The 21943-nt window shown below is 40.3% G+C and overlaps 1 protein-coding gene across 5 annotated transcripts in view; it reads right to left on the bottom strand.

Moving 5' to 3' along the window:
* Positions 1-21943, bottom strand: part of LOC133472545 (LIM domain only protein 7-like) — a 32640-nt gene that overhangs the window by 6504 nt on the left and 4193 nt on the right. For 4 of the 5 annotated variants that reach the window (XM_061763572.1, XM_061763537.1, XM_061763553.1 and 1 more), the window contains 13 exons: positions 21527-21596; positions 20135-20241; positions 19123-19153; positions 17517-17630; positions 17287-17434; positions 14086-14221; positions 9467-9626; positions 9190-9335; positions 8827-9010; positions 7505-8050; positions 3200-3505; positions 1631-1703; positions 840-1004 (listed from right to left, as the gene is read on the bottom strand). In XM_061763572.1, coding sequence (XP_061619556.1) covers positions 840-1004; positions 1631-1703; positions 3200-3505; positions 7505-8050; positions 8827-9010; positions 9190-9335; positions 9467-9626; positions 14086-14221; positions 17287-17434; positions 17517-17630; positions 19123-19153; positions 20135-20241; positions 21527-21596 — 2186 coding nt within the window. The remainder of the gene's footprint in view (positions 1-839; positions 1005-1630; positions 1704-3199; positions 3506-7504; positions 8051-8826; positions 9011-9189; positions 9336-9466; positions 9627-14085; positions 14222-17286; positions 17435-17516; positions 17631-19122; positions 19154-20134; positions 20242-21526; positions 21597-21943) is intronic. The other variant, XM_061763544.1, reaches the window with a different exon arrangement.

The raw sequence follows: 21943 nt of genomic DNA, 5'->3' as shown, positions 1-21943 counted from the left end.
TGAAATGTGATGTACTAATCAAGGTTATAATTATCATTGTTGCATTAGAGACAACATTTTGACTAGTACCTGCAAAACTTTGAGGCTAATAACATGAACGTGTGCAGATTTATATATGAAAGACCAAAGACTGACATCAATTTGTGTTCATTAGGCTGCGCTTACACTGCAGGCCTAAATGTCCAATTATGATTTAGTGCCTATATCATTATTATTTCCCCCCACCCCCTCATTTACACATACATTTTAAGAGACCCATATCCAATAGTGTTCAGTCACTGGACAGACATCCATTCCAAAGCATAGAGTAACCATGCTACAGGCAATGTCTTGTTAGCCCCATTCTCAGCTAATCTACAGCTTGTCAGGGCTTCGTCTTGGAAAGAAGACTGACTGATATCGGACATACAATGGTCAACGAGTTAAGGAATTCCCACCTCTACTGGCCTTAACTTTCAGACATTTTGTCAGTGCAAGGAACCCATTGTTTACAAATGTGGGATTTAATATGCCAGAGGTAGTTGTGGCAAAAGTCATATGGGTACATATTGTTTTTGTCAGTAATCCCTTTGCTGGGACCTTATACGTTCTGCAAACTAGATTTGGACAATTTAAAAAGATAAATGACAAGTGTATCTCAGAAATGTGATGTTCATAATTCACATTTAAATTTATGATTACTTCTTGGTGTCAATAGTGAGCAGTTTTGACTGTTGGTACTGATGGTGTGGTGAGACAGGATCATTTTCTGACTCACTGGTTATCTGGTCTAAGACCAGCCAACACAAACTTTCATCACGTTAGTATGAGGGACACAATGCCTTCATTACATATCCCACCCTTCTTTTCATAGCGTTGAGTATCCATGGTAAGAGTGGCAATTTGCTGGGCTGATGTAATTTTTTCCTCCCACAGGCTGGAGCTCATGTGCACTGCCGGATCGCCATCAACAGTCACGATCTCGTCGTCTACACGCAGCTGGCAGAGATCGGCTGGGCTGCCTGCTGAGAGAGGAACAGCTGTCAAGAAAATGAAGCTAGATAAGGGCACAGACAGCACAACACAAACAAGGTATCCACTTCACAAATGATTTGCTCAAACCAAATGGAGAAATAAGCCACAGTGCTGGGAACAAGGCTGCTGCTCCAAATGTTAATGTCCCCAATTCCCGGAAGTTGCTTCTACTCCTGAAAGTGTGTCATCCATAAACTTTTCAACAAAGGTTTTTTTGACTGCATTGTTTTGTACCATTGTTGTGCTTATTTTTTTCTCATGTAGTTCCAACATTCCTGCACAATATGGCAGTCTGCAGCCTCCACAAAAAAAGGAAAACTATTGACTTAAAATATTCATGGTTAGCTTTTAAATAGTCTGTAAAATCTGTGTTGAACATACAGTAGACTCGGATGAAACCTTGAATATCATGTCATGCTAAATGCATTTACAATGCATTTTCTTCAATAACAAACAAAACTGCTAAGGACAAAGTAAGCATGGAATAAAATGTATCCAGGTTGCATTTGTGTGAAAAAAATGGGACTAAAATTTTATTCAGGTAAAATTAATACAACAATAGCGACAAAAACCGATAAGGTTAAAATCGATGTTTAGCTACAGTGAAATATTATACCTGGTTGAATACATTTTGTTCTTGCTCCAGTAGCTTCCCAATGCAGGTGGAAACCAAAGTCCGATCTACTGTTCTGTAGAGGAGCAAGACGAACACTCATGTCATTGTCTACCTGAAAACACAAAGCTCGCGCACACGCGCGCACACACACACACACACACATTTGAAGCGGACACCCACTGATCGAATGTCATGTGCTTCCTGATGGAAAGTGGATACTTTAAGGGGACTGCTGAATAAGTAAAACTAAAAGTAGGTGAGCAGTTATTACGGACCTTGTTAGTCAACTACTTCAATAACCTTGCAACTAACTTCTCTTTTCAATAGGCATTTGTGACGGGTATGACAACTGTATACATTTTATGTCAAATTCCATGTTTCAAATAAAACCATTTATTTTACACAAAGTGCAGCAACAGATGCAGACAGACCATAATCACAGGCATATATTGTTTATCCTCAGTAAAAAAAGAAATTAAAAAAATTACAGCAGTTTACCGAGTCACTCCCAGTAGTGGTTGTGAAACTCATTCCTTTTTGTCTGCATGACTACGGTATTATACTGTGCTTTGTGGCCAAGTCTCACACCAGGAGACCAGGAAGCCGCAATAAGTTAATCACGATGCACCAACTGTTGCATTCATTACATTGTATGTACAGTAATTATGTTATTATGTTTTTAGAAAATGAAATGTTACAAGTGTTGTGTCCGAAATCACTCCCTAACCACAATATGGTGCAATATATTGTGGGTATACCATTTTGTAGTGGTGTCCGAATGCTTATTGATCAAATTCAGTGCACTCAAAATTTCCCAGAAAGTATTGCAAAAAGTAGTGAACAACTGGTGGTCACTCACAGAGTTGTGATATACCATAATGAATTGCATTTTCAGAAAGAATGGTGGAACTGGATGGGTCGTAGATGGAGGGAATGAGTTTTTTGTATAAATGTAACCTTTCAAAGCTTCGTTTGTTGGCATTTTTAGATCAACGTACAGTAAAATCATCTAGTTTTAATGTGCAATTGTTCTTTTTTTTAACCCACAACAACCTACTTTGTGAATGTGCTACAGCTGTGATTTCATTAACAGAGCACCGTGCAGTGTCTGAAAGCTGTTATGAATGACCTCACTATATAGTGCAACACGACATGGCAAGTAGGGAGTGAGTGAACAATTTCGGACACAAGCAAAGTCCTATTTTCCTTCTTAAAATACAAATTACAAAATTAGTTTTTTTGGGGGGGAAGCTGGAACAGATTAATGGCATTTCTATTCATTTCAATCAGAGATACTGCCGTTGAGTTTTGGGTGATTGACTTGGCCAGTTTCAAAAATAATTACCGGTAAGTTCGCATTTCAAGGCACCACCATATATCGTAAGTATCCGTTTAACTAAAGAGCTACATTTTCTTTGCTGCTTTCTCTGGTTTGTCTCAACTCGGGCTCATTTAGTTTGATCAATGCGTACAGTCACAGACAGCATGCAATTGATCTGTATTAGTGTTGACAACGCCGTTTTATTCAAGAAGCTCAAAAGATGTTGAAGCAACATAAATTAAACTTACCTTGGAGTTGTCAATCCTGGCACTACTTGGCGGAGTTGTGGGTTCCCTGTTTTGGGGCTGCATTTTTGAACACTGTTGGGACTGGAGCTGATGGCAACTGGTTTGAAAAGTCTGGCCAGAAAGGTTCTTGCACTCTACCCTTCCTGAAGCAGTCTGCTCTACATGGTTGGCTACCTGCACTGGATCCTGGTGCGGACCTCTGAGATAAGAAGTGGCAGTCTGCCTTTTGAGCATAGCACTGCCGGGTGGGGAAGGAGCGCCCTCCTCTCCTTCAGTCACCCACGTCGGACTCTGGTTGTCGTTTATCTGCGTGAAAGATTACATGAATGTATGAGCTGTACCAAAAACAGCACAATACAATATTAGTATTAACCATTCACACCGAGAACTCTAATAAACAGACTTTCAGTAACCTGACAATTTCACAATGACAGCTCCATAAATGGGGAAGCAGTAGGTAACTCATACTCACATCACAGACAAAGCAGGTCATCCGCATACACGAGAAACACTCATTACATTAACTGCCATGAGCATAGCGTTTGCAAAGTACCTGGGGACTTAACCCCAATGAGTGAGGCAGAGAGACGTGCACACAAACGAAACAGGCACAGTTGCAGATGCACAGTTTGGCACACAGAAACAGACACGGCACACATATTCTTACATAATTTTAAGCTTCATATTAATGTCCTGACTTCCTTAATGGCTAATTAAACGGTTGAGAATGTTTTAGATCGGGGGCACAGTTCCTGTTTGATTGAATCAGAGGGTGGCAAAGTCAGACAAGATCAACTGCCTGGGATAAGAGAAAACGTCAGTAGTCAGATAGAACATAGTCCATGTTTAGTGAAGACAATGGGGTGTGACTTACACAGATGTAAAAGAGAAGCTCAGCGAAGTACTCTTTGAACAACCACTATGTTGCTTTTGATGTATAGTTCATTCTTGTAAGATTATTTTTAAGCTTATCCAGGTTTTTGAGATATTCAAGTATTTTATTTCTGATGTCAAACTCTCAAAACGGGTACGATTGAAGAGGGATACAGGTGACTGAATTTATGTTATCAATTTAAAGTTTGATGTATCATATTAGCAATGACAAAATATTTAATTTGTAATGCAGCCTTTCTAGAAGTCAGCAAAAGGAAACTAAATTTTAAAACATCTTTAAGTGTCTGTCTTTCATGAGTGGTAGACCACTGTAAGATGGAGCTACAATAAGAGAATGACTGATTAAAACTAAACAAAACGATTTGTCAAGAAAAAAAATAGTATATCCTAAATTTACTAATTACTACATGCAAGTAAACAATGGATTAAAAACAAAAACGAAAGTTTAATAATTTCTGAATATTTTTTCTATCAAAATTAAATATATAACACTGTTCGCCTGAGAGATACGTCTACTACAATAAAGGGCAACTGAAGACCATATTAATTCCTAGCCCAGTGTATTTATCTTCATGAACAACTACACTCATACATGTCAGGACTGTACCATAACTGAAATGTGCATGCGCCAAACAAATGGACCGAATGGCCAGAGAAACAACAAAAAGCGTGACACCTACAAGGACAAAGACACTATTAGAACTAGGGCTATTTTGAGGCCGAAGCAGATATTTGGCAGAAAAAAAAGATAACAGATTATACAAATTAAAAAAACTTTAATCCCTTAATACAAATATGACTAAAAGTCAGAGCATTTTACAATACTTCCATGTTTAACTTTACAACAGGGGAATTTTCAACTAAAAAACAAGCATTACCTGATAACCAGCTTTAAATTTAGGCTATACTGTAGCTGTACATAATCAATAAGTGAAGTTTCTGGCAAAACATTTATGCAGTGCTCTGATGCCATTTAATGCTAAATCACACTTCCTCTACTACATTTTCTTTGCCATGAAGTTACATACAGGTTTGTAATCAATACTAATAATAAAATACATTCCCCTCCAAAGGTATTGGAACGCCAAGGTCAATTCCCTTGTTTTTGTCACATACTGAAGATATTTGGGTTTCAGATCAAAAGATGAATATGAGACAAAAGTTCAGAATTGCAGCTTTCATTTCAGGGTATTTACATCTAGATGTGTTAAACAACTCAGCGCAGAGCACCTTTTGTTTGAAGCCACTCACTTTTCAAGTGAGCAAAAGTATTTAGATTTTATTAAATTAACTTAAAGTGAATAACATTTAATATTTGGTGGCATACCCCCTACTTGCAATAACTGCATCAAGCCTGCAACCCATTTGACTTCAGGCTGTTGCATTCTTCATTTGAAATGCTTTTCCAGGAGTTTACTGCAGCCTCTTTCAGTTCTTGTCTCTAGGGGTTTCTCCCTTCAGTCTCCTCTTCAGGAGGTAAAACGCATGCTCTATTTGGTTAAAGTCCGGTGATTGACTTGACCATCCACTTTTCACCCCTGATTAAGTCCTTTGTTGTGTTGGCAGTGTGTTTTGGGTCGTCTTGTTGCATGATTAAGCTTCTCCCGATTAGTTTGATTGCATTTTTCTGTAAATTGCCAGACAAAATGGTTTTCTAGACTTTAGAATTCATTCTACTGCTCCCATCATGAGTTACATCAATAAAGACTAGTGAGCCTGTTCCAGAAGCAGCCATGCAAGCCCAAGCCATGACATTACCTCTACCATGCTTCACAGATGAGCTTGTGTGTTTGTGTGATCATAAGCAGATCCTTTCTCCATACTTTGGCCTTTCCATCACTTTGGTAAAGGTTAATCTTGGTCTCATCAGTCCAGAAAACTTCATTCCAAAACCTATGTGGGTCATTTCTGTACTACTTCGCAAAATCCAATCTGGCCTTCCGATTTTTTTTGCATCTTGTGGGATGGCCTCTATTTCTCCTCTCGAAATCTTCTTTGAACAGTGGATTGTGATACCTTCACCCATGCCCTGTGGAGGGTGGCAAATCATTTTGTCTGGCAATATCAATAAAAATTCATCCAAACTAATCAGGAGAAGCTTCATCATTCAACACGACAATGACCCATAACACACTGCCAAGACAACAAAGGACTTTATCAGGGGGAAAAAGTGGAAGGTCTTAGACTGGCCAAGTCAATCACCCAAACCTTAACCCAACAGGGAATGCATTTTACCTCCAGAAGAGGAAACTGAAGGGAGAAACCCCCAGAAATGAACTTAAAGAGGCTGCAGTAAAGGCCTGGAAAAGCATTTCAAATGAAGAATGTAACAGTCTGGTGAAGTCAATGGGTTGCAGGTTTGATGCAGTTGTTGCAAGTAAGGTGTATGCCACCAAATATTAAATGTTATTCACCAAGTGAATTTAATAATCTCTGTTCCAATACTTTTGCTCACTTGAAAAGTGGGTGGCTTCAAACAAAAGGTGCTCTGTCCCGAGTTGTTTAACACATCTAGATGTAAATACCCTGAAATGAAAGCTAGAATTCTGAACTTTTGTCTCATTCATCTTTTGATCTGAAACTCAAATATTTTCAGTATATGACAAAAACAAAGGCCTTGCTGTTCCAATTCTTTTGGAGGGTACTTTTGCTTTCCTCTCAGTTTAAGCGGCTGTCATACATTACAATAATATTTAAACCTGTACAGAAAATTATATAGGCCAGCAGTATACTTTAGTCCACAAAATCCAGCAAAAAAATAAATAAAAACATTTGACTGCAGCAGGTATTTGGTCTTACATATTTTGCTTTGTTTTTATATTAATATACTATATATTCAACACTAACAGAACTCAAACACCTATGATGTCGAATGGAGCCGCCATAGTTGGCTCGATCCCTTCCAGAATCTCCATCTCCCACAGAAAGTGCCGCGATAACATGCTGCTGCCGCCGCAAAATGAGTTAGCCCTTTTCCTGAAAATGCTAAAATTTACTCAAAACTTTGTCTCAGGGGGATTATACCATTATTGTAAATATTGTCGATGTTCACGCATCATCATCCGAGAACTAGGACAACCACATCTCAGGAAAGGTGTATTGGAATCTGAGGTCCTTGTGGACAAACGCTGCAAGGACATCATTCTGCGCGAGTCCGACAACAGCATTTACAGTTTCATGAGAAATTAAGAATATATTGGTTTAAATCGGCAAAACTCTGGCTGATGACTACTTTGAAAAGGGCTAAAATTGGTGAATTAAATCGGTCAACCCATGACCAGGTCGAGCACTAATTAGACTGTGTATAATGTAATTTGAGTAAAGCCCCACCCACCCCGCATGCCAGAACTGTCTACCATGCTTTTCAACTGTAAAGAAAATAAATAAAAAAGTTGCATTGACTAAACTCACATTGCATAGTCTTGGCAGTGTTGAGATCCTGGACTGCTTGGTCTGAAAGGGCCTGGCTGTGATGACAGACGAGTGGCGACAGGAACCATCAGACCGTCTGAAACCTCGAGGAAGGCTGGCTGAGCATGACCAAGAAGCAGCTCTGGTCAAATACTTTTTGGTGTCTGCCGCTGACTGACATCTACTTTTGTCTTCTGACATTTCAGAGGGGTTTTCATTTCTCTCTCTTTTAGACAAGGGTTTCTGGTCATAAAGGTCTCCAAAACCATTAGAGTTATCCACGGTGCTAGCTGCTTCCGCTTCATTTGGATACACTGGTGTGCCTAGAGAAGCGATTTGGGCTGTAACACTCTCTAGCTGATTCAGATCAGTTACAGGATGAACAGGAGCAGGATTGCCTTGGGCTTTGAAGTGGGTTTGGAAGCTAAAAGCGTTGTCCTGTATTGGTGTGGTTACCGCTGGTCCATTTAATGACAGAGATGCAAAATGGGTCTCCTCTCCCATGATGTTTCCATCAGAGGCGGGCATGGCGCCAACTGAAGGTGCCTGACAATGTCAACAACCAGAAAACAGACATTACAGGACTGAAATATCCATTTAAAGTCTTGTAACGATTTTCATCCTTTGGTAGTTGTAGCATACAGACTAGACTATTTGGTGAAACTGAATACTTGCGCTAGCAATTGTTAGAAAAATAGTTAAAAAAAAAAATAAAATAAACACTAATGGAGACGAGCAAATGTTACATGGTTTGAGTCGTGCTAATTTTGCCACAATAATTTTATGGCATCCCCTTAATCTCCCTCATAGGATTAATAAAGTGCAGAACAACAAAAACAAACCTATCCTACATTACATCTGGTATGTCTAGTGGCTGGGCTGTGTGTGGGAGATATTGTCAAAATTAAGCGTGGTTTAAACAGCTTACCACACCATTATTGCCAAACATCGATTCCTTCACCACACTAGAAATTGAATATTTGCCATTAAGACAATTAAGGCAGAAGCAGCGCAAGTGTGCTGTGCGTTATACTCTAAATGATCAAGCGTTTATTTTTTTCCATTTTCATAGTGGACACAATTTACATAATTACACTACGTTCGATAAAACAAATTCTTAAAACTGCTGAAATGTCTAAAAATTCAATGTTCTAAAAATCAGTATAATAAAGCCTTTTCAACCATAAAACGAGTATTTCTCCTTATCCGCTTCAAATACCTGCTAGCATTTGTAACTTTAACCCAACTTGAAGAATAATTCACTACACTTCAGTGTCATTTCATGTAATGAGGCAAAGAAAACAAATCAAACGTAAACTTACCTGTGCAGGGAAAACGTTATGGTGACAATAAGAAGAGCCAGTGCTAAAAGGCACCTCAGTGGCATAGCTTCGAGCCAATGGAGCTCGACTATGTGTCCACAAAAAAGAGCTTGAGAACTTTGATGGAGGAGAAGTGGAGTGAGCGTGTGGGGCAGAGCTGTGCCTTTGTGCTGACAGCTGCTCTCTGGGGAATTTGTATGTAATGGAAGAGGAGTCAGAGTAATGAAGGCAGCAGAAAAGATGGAGGATGTGTCACATTACTCGAGTTCACTGTGGTTTACAGAGAAGTGAGGTCAGCAAGCCTTTTACAGATGTTATAAAACATATGGCAGCCAGCTACAGACTTTTCTAACATCAACTTACCTTTCTGACTGCGCACTGTGCTTTTCTCTCTCTTTATGGTCATTCAAAGCTCCATTAGTCATCTTGTTAATGACATGTTCTCGATCAGACTTCCTGCGGAGACTAGACTTTGTATTCCTGCGATGATTTTTCCACTTTGTCAAAGCCTGACATGGGTAAACATGATCTGAGTATTATAAAGACTTAAGTGCATTAGACTTTAGTGCAAGTGCAGTTTCACACAAATCAGCCTACAGTAATTTCATTTAAAGCCATGTAAACAATGATTTTAACATACATCTTGCCACCGAGTCTCATTGTCTCTGCCAGCACTGTGGCTCCTCCATTTCCTGTCTTGATTCCATTTAGCTGTTCCAGCGTCCTGGCCCTTGCCCACAAAGCCTTCGGAAACCTTATGTGAAGGGCATACCGTTGGGATGTCACTCAATGATTTGCTCCTATTGCACAGATAAATGCAAGAGAAATTAATGCACTATATAAAGGCATCAATTAAAAACTGATATGCAACACAATAATTTGCAAGCAAACTCACGCATAAAGGATATTTAAGGTAATTTATATTGGCAACTACAGGGTGTGTAAGTTTCTCACACAGAATCCTGAATGCAAGCATGAACATTCATTCATATTCTTAGCTAAGTGAAAAGGAGAGTTGCATAAAATTCATTGAAACTCTAGTAAAGGTGTTGCATTCTTTTCCAAGAAGCATTTAATCAGTGGCACAGAAACACTGACATTTGATTGGATGGAACAAAGACAATCATGTCATGAAACTGACAGTTCTCTGCCAACAAAATGAACAGAAGTAATGTTTGGATGGTTCCCTTTGTTGTAAAGTAGATACAACCGAAGCAAGCAAAGATGAAGCTGCCACAAAGCAGATTTAGTCAAAGCTGTCAAATGTATTTGCACTGAGGTTGGATTTACACTATATTGTTCAAGAGACACAATGGCAAAGTAAATTTTAATAATTGTAGCTTTTATTATTAGGGGTGTCCCTATCCGATCATTGGTCCGATGTCAGCAAATAAATAAAAAAGGATCTGCCTGGATGTAAAATCTGAGATTTTAACCACTCTTATACAAGCAGTCCATTCCATGCTCGCTCCGGCATGTTCATCCAACTGTGCATTGATGGCATGCAGTGCCCACGTGATCACAACAACAGGTTGCTAAGGTGCTGACATCGTAGCAAGAAGTAAGCGCGTCTGTTGATTGCTTAATGTCGTTTAATGACAGTCCAATTGAAGTTCACTATGAAACTAAACAGACATGTCAAAATAATTACACCTATTGAATGTTCAAATACCACCGTCAAGCTGAAGAAGTCCTATCGGGCCTTTTTGGCCTGTGGGACTCCTGAGGCAGCTGATGTGTAAAGGCAGGGCCAAGCGGAATGCAGCTTTGGTGGTCGCAGAGGCAACAACTCTGGCGTGGGAGGAATTCAGTGAGGCCAGGCAGAATGACTTCGAGGAAATTCTGGTCCGCCATCCGCCGTCTCAGGAGGGAGAAGCAGTGCACAATCAACACTGTATCGCGGGGATGGGGCGCTGCTGACCTCAACTCGGGACATTGTCAGTCAGTGGGGAGAATACTTCGGATACCTCGATTCCACTGAAACACCTTCCCATGAGGAAGCAGAGTCTGGGTTCTCTGAGGTGGGCTCTACTCTCTCTGGGGTTGAGGTGGTTAAAAACCACCGAGGTGGTTAAAAAGCTCCTTACTGGCAAGGTCCCAGGGGTGGGATGAGATTCGCCCGGAGTTTCTAAAGGCTCTACCAGCCTCCCTGGTTATGTCTATTCAGGGGCTATGGAGAGGAGGGTCCATCGGGAAGTCTAATCTCAGATTCAGGAGAACCAGTGTGGTTTTCATCCTGTCTGTAGAACAGTGAACCAGCTCTACACCCTCGTCATGGTCTTTGAGAGTTCATGAGAGTTCGCCCACTCTACATGTGTTTTATGGACTTGGCGAAGGCGGTCGACCGTATCCCTCGGGGGGTGTTTCGGTCCCCCGATACGGGCTGTTCGGAGTCAGAGTTTGGTCCGCATATCCGGCAGTAAGTCGGACTCGTTTCCGGTGAGGGTTGGACTCCGCCAAGGCTGCCCTTTGTCCCGATTCTGTTCATAACTTTTATGGACAGAATTTCTAGTCGCAGCTGAGGCGTAGAGGGGGTCCGGTTTGGTGGCCTCAGTATTGCATCTCTGCTTTTTGCAGATGATGTGGTTCTGTTGGCTTCATCAAGCCGTGACCGCCAACTCTCACTGGAGCAGTTCGCAGCTGAGTGTGAAGCGGCTGGGATGAGAATCAGCACCTCCAAATCTGAGACCATGGTCCTCAGTCGGAAAAGGGTGGCGTGCCCTCTCCAGGTCGGGGATGAGATCCTGCCCCAAGTGGAGGAGTTCAAGTATCTTGGGGTCTTGTTCACGAGTGGGGGAAGAATGGAACGGGAGATCGAGAGGCGGATCGGTGCAGCGTCTGCAGTGCTGCGGACTTTGTATCGATCAGTTGTAGTAAAGAAGGAGCTAAGCCAAAAGGCGAAGCTCTCGATTTACCGGTCGATCTACGTTCCTACCCTCACCTATGGTCACGAGCTGTGGGTCGTGACCGAAAGAACAAGATCCCGGTTACAAGCGGCCAAAATGAGTTTCCTCCACAGGGTGTCCGGGCTCGGTCATCCATCTCCCAGACGCCTCCCTGGAGAGGTGTTCCGGGCACGTCCCACCGGGAGGAGACCCCGAGGACGATCCAGGACACGCTGGAGAGACTACATCCTTCGGCTAGCCTGGGAACGCCTCAGGATCCCCCCGGTAGAGATGAAGTGGCTGGGGAGAGGGAAGTCTGGGCATCCCTGCTAAAGCTACTGCCCCCGCGAACCGACCTCGGATAAGCGGTAGAAAATGGATGGATGGATTTCGTTTTACAATAAACTCCAAATGGGGTGTCATTAAACAGCTTAAAACACACTCACACACCTGAACGAGTAAAATGAACAAAAGTTGACCAACTGGTTCATTTGTTACGGTGGCTGGGAAGTGTAAAACAAAGTATTTTATAATTGTTAAACACCTCTGCATTTCAGAAAACAAATTAAAAGTCGAAACAAATATACATTTCACAAAACAAATTAACAAAAGCCGAAACACTTACATTTAAGAAAACTAAAAAACTGAAACAACAAAAGCCAAAGAAAATTAAAAGTGACACAAACCGACAAGGGAATGTACCATATCACAGATTAACACGTTACTAGGAGTAACCACGCCATTTCTTTGCAAGACACGCCCGGCTTCAACATGATTGGCTCCTGCATCGCGGGGAGGGTAGGCTACGCAGATGTAATGAGATAACCATGCCAAATATGCATCACATTTGTACAAAATGAACAAAAAAAAGTTTGTTAGGTTTAGGTAGGACTTGACAGTCCTAAATCCTATCCTAGTTGGAGAGAGGCGAGGTACACTCTGTACTGGTCGCCAGCCAATCATAAGGCACATTGAAACAAACAAGCTGCGGGCCATACCTGGCTGTGTCCTCTTGGTAATTTAATTTTGGGGTCGCAAAGTCGACCAACACTGGAACGTACAAATGGACTGAATGGGCTCGAAAAGAAGCATTAGTTTGCTAAGGTATACAGTCCATGGGAATTGCAGAGATGTAGCCACCTTTTCCATATTGTCTGCATGTTTACAATCTGTGGCGCACATTTCGCCACCGGTGTCAACGGCAGACTTGAGATAAGGTACACAACGTTGCATTCCATGTTTACAACTGCCGTGAGAAATGTAGCGACTGTGAACGCTATTTTGCTATCGCTGTGACCACGAAAGTAGCTTAACTACTGAAAAGCTATTTGATGTTGAAATAGTAACACTACAGAGAAATGTAGTTAAACTAGTAGTGTCGGTACTGCCCACCACTGCTGTCCTTGTGATATCCTGTCCACAGCTCTACAACCGATGTATCGAAGGATTTCTGGTAGATTATCGATTATGGAGTCTGCTACCGATATAGTCATAGCTCTCGTTTTTAAGAACCAGTATCCGGTTGCATCAGTTTATCGTTTCCAACACTAGTCATGACGCTGAGAATTGTGACATGAAATGAAATGTAGCCAATCAAAGAATACCAAGACTGACGAACACGGAATCGACCGTAAATAAAAGCAAACACGTCTTACCTGATGTCAGTCTTTGTATAAAAGTGGGTTTCCTCAGACGGCAAAAAGTATTTTCCAAAGCAAGTCTTTTTCATTTAGATTCACAACGTTTGCCTACATTGCTTACGGCATCACTTGGCAAAGATCAGCACATACCCGGAAGTGTCTGCGCGTCTTTGTTTTTGTGAGATCATGTGCGATTTCTGCCTTGGAGGACTTTTGTGGTGGAACAGAATATTTGTGTGTGGTGTTCTGCATTGAAATTATCAGAGCACACCCCACACACACACGCACACTATGACCAAAACTGTTAAATGACTGATTTTTTATTATTATTATTTTTTTAATCTTTATGTGGTCTGTCACAGATAAAAAAAAATCTCAAGATTTGAAAAATCTTTGTGTACCAGGCCTCAGAGGCCTCACAAGGAGTTGGAGGCATGTTAACTTCTAGACGAATTGTTTTGATTTAGGCTACATTTCTGCAAAAAGACCATGAAGATACGTGATTATTGTTTACTAGGAAAACTAGCATTTTATCACCATGTTAAAATCATTTAAAACTTTTTTTTTTTTTTTTAAATAAACATGCTCATGTTGCACCACCACCTATCCCCAAATGAATTAGGATTAAATGCAATATATGGCATTATGGCAAAACAAAAATGAAAAAAACCAGGAAAAGCCCTTAACAGACAACAGCTGTTTCACATCATTTGTGTCAAGTCATAATTTAGTACCTGTTAAAGGAAGTGGAGACTTTTCCATTTTCCTCATTTCGTTTCTTCCGTAGGAGTGGAGGTGGGATATAGCCTTTGGTCGGCCGTGTGTTCTCAGTCCTAAACACTTGCTCAGCTTCCGCATCACTTCCACAACCTTCGGAACAAAATACAACATACCGATGAGGGCTTACATTAGCGTGTGCTGCCTTGTAGCTGAAGCAAGCAGGGGGAAAGACGCACAGCATTGGGAAAGTTCATATTCTACACAAACTAGTTCAAAGTTCAGCTCACCGTTCCAAAAGTGAACTAGTTCAGTCCATATTTAAAAAATAACTAAATTCACCATTCCAAAAATGAACTAGTTAATAATTATTTCCCCCCCCCCCCTCAATAGGTTGCTGACAGGCTTTTCCCCTTACACTAATTGCATTTAATTTTCGCGTTGTTGCCACCTATTCAGTCCACACTAGTAGCCAGCTGCAGCTTTTACCCTACAATCTCAAAAACATGAGGAAAAACTTGGTCTTTTTAAAAATTATACTAAAACAAACAGGACTTTTGTCCTTTATGTACAAACAAAACAACAATATGGCAGGAACAATGAAAGGACATTAACTTTGCATTCCTCGCAGCTCTGGCTGACTATATTGATTTTATTTTAGCTGTTCTTATATTACAAAATAATTCCATATGACCGATTGTTGTAACGAAAGCATTCTGATACAAATAATTTTCCTAGTAATCATTTTTTTACATGTACTGTATTACAAAAGAACCCCATTCACTCATTTACGCAGTGTGCCTGAACGCACCTCGTGTTCTCATGGCGGCCGCAATGAATCAGTTGAAAATGAAAAAACAACTCATTTAAAAAGATGTATGCCGCCATCTAGAGGTTATGAAAAAGCTGTACACTTTCATTCCAATATGCAACTGCCACCTAGAAGTTATGAACAGTGGCCTGGAAGTGCAAAATAAATTGTGAAACACATTACAGGAAACAAATTGACAAAAGCCAAAGCACTTTTACATTTAAAAAAACTAGCAAAAGCCAAAAGACTTTCACATTTCAGAAAACAGTAACAAAAGCAGAAACACCCAGAATGGGAACGTCCCATTTCACAGACATTCTTAGAAATCCCACAGCCTTTCTCGGCAAGACCCACCCTGCTTCAACATGATTGGGTCCTGCATCGCGGGAAGGGTAGGCTACCCAGACGTAACGAGATGTCTGCCCTGAACAGCGAGCCTATATAGGCGTTTGAGGCTGTATATACACAATATGTTGTACTTGATCACATTTCTTTAACCATAAAAAGATGGATTAAGAGTTAAGGAAGAAGCAGGTTGGTAGAGAGAGAGGATGCTGGTGAGAATTAAAGGGAAAGCGTGGATATTTGCAAGGAAGCTGCCGGGTCCATTTTTGAACGTACGGATCGAGGGATCTACCTTGCATACATTCTGGTCACAGGCTATGCTTTTTAATCGACAGGCACATTATGAATTATAGTTTAGTATTGATGTTAAACAACATTTGATGCTTTACATACTATTTCTATGGCTTGAGCAGAGGCAACGCGGCGGCACGGCTGGCAAACCCGGGAATGTATTTTCACCGTAAGGGAAAGCTTCTGTGAATTTTGATTGAATGACGTCGTGCAACGGAGATTATAATTTTTAATCGCGTCAAAACCAGTGGCCGACCGACCGCTCAAGGAAACTGTTGCCAAACCATGCACACTGCGCCATAGTTCAGTCGGGTTCGGCGACGGTGCTCGGTGTGCGGAAGCCTGAACCACCATAATCCTACTTTAACTCATCCTAAACTACCTTAACCCCTACCCTACTCTTAAACCTAACCATAAAAAAAACTTAGTTTTTTTCCTTATATTTGCAATGGACATCTCGTTACATCTGCGGAGCCTAGCCTTTCCGCGATGCAGGAGCCAATCATGTTGAAGCGGGGGGTCTTGCAAAGGGCGTGGGATTTCTAAGAATGTCTGTGAAATGGGATGTTCCCTTTCCGGGTGTTTTGGCTTTTGTTTGTTGCCTGAAATGTAAAAGTGTTTGGGCTTTTGTTAATTTGTTGCCTGAAATGTAAAAATTTCACAATTTGTTTCATTGTTTTGCACTTCCAGGCCACCGTAGTTATGAAAAACTTGTACACTTTCATTCTAGTATGCCACCGCGAGGTTATGAAAAAGGTGTAGCCTACACTTTCTTTACAATATGACTGCATATATGTACAATTGTGCTCATAAGTTTACATACCCAGGCAGAATTTGTGATTTTATTTTTCCCCCTCCTAGAGCAGTCACCTTATCGTTGTGAAGGGGTTTGTGTGTCCCAATTATCCTGGGAGCTAAGTTGACTGGGGCTTCACGGCCCTGGTAGGGTCACCTGTGGCAAACAGGTCCTAGGTGAAGGATCAAACAAAGCATGGCTAAAAAGACCCCTATGATGAAAAATACATATGGATTTAGGTTTCCCTTGCCGGACGCGGGTCACCCGGGCCCCCCTCTGGAGCCAGGCCTGGAGGTGGGGCCGAAGGCGAGCGCACAGCCCAAAAGGGTAACGTGGGTTCCCCTTCCCATGGGCTCACCACCTGTGGGAGGGGCCATACAGGTCAGGTGCAGTGTGAGCTGGGTGGTTGCCGTAGGGAGGGACCTTGGCGATCCGATCCCTGGCTACAGGGACATGGAATGTCACCTCTCTGGCAGGGAAGGAGCCCGGGCTGGTGTGTGAGGTCGAGAAGTTCCGACTAGATATAGTCTGGCTCGCCTCCACACACGGCTTGGGCTCTGGTACCAGTTGGACTCTCTTCCACTCTGGAGTTGCCCACGGTGAGAGGCGCTGAGCAGGTGTGGGTATACTACAGTCGAAATAAAGTGCTTAACTTCAGAATAATTCTTATATAAAATACATATGATACTTCATGTTTTGATCATATGGGTAGAATCAAAATCATGCATTGTAAAAATGCATTATACATGGGTTGAAGGGTTTTCCAGAATTTTGAGGTCAACTTTGGGGGTGGGGATTATACACGAGAAATTACGGTACTTTGAAAAATTACTGCATCCGAAGGAAATGTTTTGTGTATATGAACTACAGTACTTCGCTTCATAAAGCATAAATGGATGAGATGTGCCAATTTTAGACAGTTGTGTTACTTATGGACCACTGACTATGGCCTACACAAACGCACAAAACAAGCACCTTCACTGCTTGCATGGGGGGCCCGGGAGTCTGTAGAGTCGAAGCGGTCTACTGAAGTCTCCCACTTATAGCTCATCCTCCTCCCTGGATGACTGCATTCTTTGTAGGCACCATCCTTCTCAAAGGTATTACTGCCATCATCAAGAGCCTGACGTAAGAAGACAGCGCAAGTTTTTTAATGAATTACATAAAAAGGTTGACAAAACAAAAAAAACAGAAATAGATCAGACCTTTGACAAAGCCAACCCCAAAAGTCCTTCAAAGGCCTTGAAGTTAAGATGAGTACCACTGTAGCAATCATCAAGGTAGGCCTTACGTCCCAACCAGTAGATTGTGATAAGAACCTAAAATAGAAGAGACAAATGTGTGAAATTAGGTGGAATCGAACCAACGCAAACTCCCTGCTGGAAGAAAAAGGCTTCTATACAGGGAGTTATGTTTGACATTATTTACCAATTTATTAGAAAATGGATTGATGGATCGTTAAGAGTCAAGCGTTTTAAAAAAAATAAAAAATAGTAAGTTATTTTTTGCAAATGAAAGACGAACCTAAAAAAAGCAAAACAATACAACCAGTAGCTGCATGATGAAAGGCTATGAAGATCTCACAAGGTGGGTTCTTTTTTTTACTCTTATAAAAATAAAAACGCCGCTGCAACATGTGACATCTTCTAATGTTGCCGGAGGTTTGACAGTGTTTTTCTTCTGAAGTTTTTCGCAGTCAAATTGAAAAGCAATCATACCGACAAAGACCTTGGCAAATGCTGTGACTTTTCATTTTCATGGAATTCAAACAAAACATAATTGTGCAGAAATGTGTCAATATTGTGACCCTCTCTCTTAAGGGCCTTGTAAAGTATCTGACTGACGAGGCAGCAACACTGAATACTGCAGATACGCATCTGGATAAACACCAGACACCGACTAGGAAGACAAGTAAATGCATGTATACATGTCCATGTTTCTGGGATATGTTAATTTTTGCAAATGAAAAGAACTGTAATTTTTTAATCGCCCTTCAGGAGAGAGAAAAGAGAGAGAGGGACAGGAGTTGGTATTCGAGATACCACCTTTGTCCCTGGTAATAAAAGACTTTTAGTGTTACATGTTCTGTTAAAATTATAGTCATAATTGTGCAGGGAAACATGCAAGACCAGCAATCACCAATAACCCAAAAAAATAGAATAAAAATAATTTCCCCTGAAAGGATTCTTACAATATATCTTACCTGCTCTCTACTGCCAATTAATTTTAGAATGAAATAAATCATTAAAAAACTGGTGTTTGAGATAATTGTTCATTTGGAAGTAGCAAGTTAAAACATCTAACATGAAATAAAACAGTTGCATACAAAGCATAAAAGTGCATGAAAGAATACCTTCATATACTGGATTTCAATGGACACAAATTGACCCCAATTGCCTAATACAAAGAAAAAGGTTACATCCCTTTTCAAAGAGCCAGGGCACTGTACTAACAAACAGCCTCATTGTGTGAATTCAAATGAGGCTTCTGATGCAACTATGCAACTCCATGAGTTGAGGAAAAAATTTTGTTTTTTAAATAACTTAACAACAATGCATACGAGCTGGCAGCTCCATTCACGTGACCCGCAATCAAAAGCTCACAAGTTCGTACTGTGAAAGAAGAGGGCACTTTATACCCACAATAATTCAATAGAAAACAGCATGTTACGGCACATGCTTATTCAACACGTGCTGTACATATTTGATGGTAGTGCTACTGCTACAGATTGGAGATAAAATGTGAGTTGCAAAATGTGACTATTGAAAAACCTGGATAAAAAGCTCATTAAAAGCCATTACAGGTACTTACATTTTTGAGTCTTCGACTGCTTTCATTTCGCCTACAATAAAAAACAAAATGTAATTATTGTCTCAAAGGATTGATCAAAAAAAAAAAAAAAAAAAAAAAAGAACGTACTTTGGTTACAGTAATGGATTTTCATTAAAAAATGTAGGTCCCTCATTTGCATGCCATACAGTAGCTGTCACATTTTTGTATATTAAGGGCCAATCCCAATTCTACCCAGAGCCCTTCCCCTTTGTTTTACCCCATCCCCTTGGAATTGGGACGACATCACCCCTCACTCCCTGCTGGCTATGTCGTAAGCAGAGGCGACAATTGTTTACATTTGCAAAATGCCGTCTTGTGTCAAAGGAACGTTACTATTATTATCAATTGCTTTTTATATTTGAATAAGTCTGTTTACGCGGTTTGTAAAGGTGGCTGGTGTTTTAAAATTGGTTGTTTCCTACCACATGACAGGGTGCATACATTTCTATATTTCATCTATTTACTCTAAAAACACAGAAGGAACATTTTGACAAACTAACTATGGCATAACCTCAGAAAATAACACCAACCATCACAAAACGCAACCAAACATTTGTAAACACAAAAAAGAAAATCTCAGAGTATATAAAAACTATTGCAACTGTAACAGGAACAATGAATATCAGTTAGGCATCTCATAATTTGCAGCATTGAGGTAAAAACATAAGTTTACAATCAACAAAGAGACACTTACTAACAGAACAGTTATTGACATTTGGGAACATTTCCATTATGATATGGTAGTCGTGTGATTATATTTAGGTATTGCAGATTTTATTTGAAAACTTTAAAATGTATATTAGTCATGTCTAAAATGATGTTATGTTTGAATGTTTTTCAGAAAATAATTTTAAGTACATTGATTGGTATTTATTGATTTGGGTACAGTAAGCTAAAAATGACTTGGACAATTATGCCCAATTGTTAATGTATCAGCCTGCATGTTTTACTGTACATATCCCAGATCATACAGCACTCCTGACAACCGCACCTGACTATCGCTCGATTTGACAGGTCCTGCAAGTCTCCTGGATGAAACAGCTGTGACTCGTTGAGTCCCAATTTCCCACAAGCTTTTAGAAACACATTTATGTTATCCTGCGAATGAAAACCCAAAACAGAAGAAACATAAGCAACTGAAATAAAACATCATAGTCACTTACATTAGGAATCTAATTCAAATCAGGTCCTGTTGTTACAGTAATCCAAATCCACACTCAGTTTAATCTGTAAAATAAAGTTACTACATTAAATAAAGATCAATTGCCAAAGGTTTCATGAATTGCTGTGCTGCCTTTTCCAGCACAGCAGTTCATAAAACCTGTGTCAATTGCTCTTTACTTTACTTACGGCACATTTAGTTTGGTGTGATGTGGGGACTTGTGAATAAATATCACCTGCACTCCAATCACTTCAATGCGACAAATTTAAAATATTTTCAAGGGCCCCTGCCAATCATCACTTTTCATCTCTTACAGGGCCCCTGGAGTGATCACTCATTTTATTTTTTTGGGTAGGGGCAACATAAAACGCTATTAATATACAAAAGATGGGAGCAAAGTGCCAAAGTTAGCAGCCTTGGTTTGAAGTAAAAAAAATAAAATAAATTGTGATTCATTTATTACCATTAATGTCATTGCTGAAGCACAACAGTGGAGCAGCTAAATCTATAGGTTGTAGACAGATCTTGAAAACAGAGGATATAGTATTGGCATGATTTATAACCTGATTGACAAATACTAAAATTAGAGTTTATGTATGAAATGTATTTTTTAGATTAATACCTTGCTTACAGTGTCACCAAAACTAAACATTTATCTCTGTAAAGAGGTTATATGCATTTGCTACAACCGATTAGACTACAATTAGTCAATGTTGTGGCTGGTCGCTGTACACAGATGTGCATGCGCACACTATGGTACATTAAAAATTCCCTTTGCCAACATGTCCCATATTTAATGTGTACTAGTTAATTATTTGAAGCATATGTACCCTATCATCCTGAACATCTCAACCACATAAGCCTCGACTTTTGGCCTCATTTATTGGCCCCAGTTGGAGGGCAGCAATTGATTTTTTTCCCCATCAGCTTGCTTTGGGCAAGTTCAAGAAATTTAAATAAAGCTGTGTAAACAGCCTGGAGTCAAAATAAGACGATGAATTAGACTATGCTAAAACCAACCTAACATATTCCAAAGCTGGGTCATCACCCTTAAAAGGAATATCAGAATGATTTACCCAATTGCAAAAATTTCTCCCTAGGCTTTGGACAGGAAACCACATCAAACGTCAGCACTCCTTGGTGAGTTGGTCCCATCTTACTTTGATAAAGTCAAATAAGCATACCCGCCACACGTTTAACCTAGAAAAATCCAACACTTACCAAGCCAGCAATGGGAGTAGAAAGTCGGTTCAGTTTTTTAATGATTCCAGGCTTTAACTGGTTGATCAGACTATGTGGAAGAATAAAACAGGAGTCAATTATATAACGTAAAATCTTCAACAGTATACTATAATTCAAAATTTTATCAGTAAAGACATTAGGGGAAAAAAAATACAAGGAGGGCCAAGAAATTTGAAGATGGTGCAGGTCACCCAAACTCCATCTTTGGTAAGAGTGAACTTATACAGCAGCGTCCTATATCACTTTGCCAATAGGTCTTAAACCTGTGGGGCTCTTAATAGACATCAGATTACCTTCACTATGCGAAGATTGGATTTCTACATGTTTACGGACAGCTTAATACACGCATCAGCATGACAAGTTTTTCAAAGGTTTCTCACAATAGAGAAAAAAAAC

Source organism: Phyllopteryx taeniolatus, chromosome 2 (assembly GCF_024500385.1).
Source record: "Phyllopteryx taeniolatus isolate TA_2022b chromosome 2, UOR_Ptae_1.2, whole genome shotgun sequence".
In the NCBI taxonomy this organism is placed as follows: Eukaryota; Metazoa; Chordata; class Actinopteri; order Syngnathiformes; family Syngnathidae; genus Phyllopteryx; species Phyllopteryx taeniolatus.
This window is presented reverse-complemented; position numbering and strand designations above follow the sequence as displayed.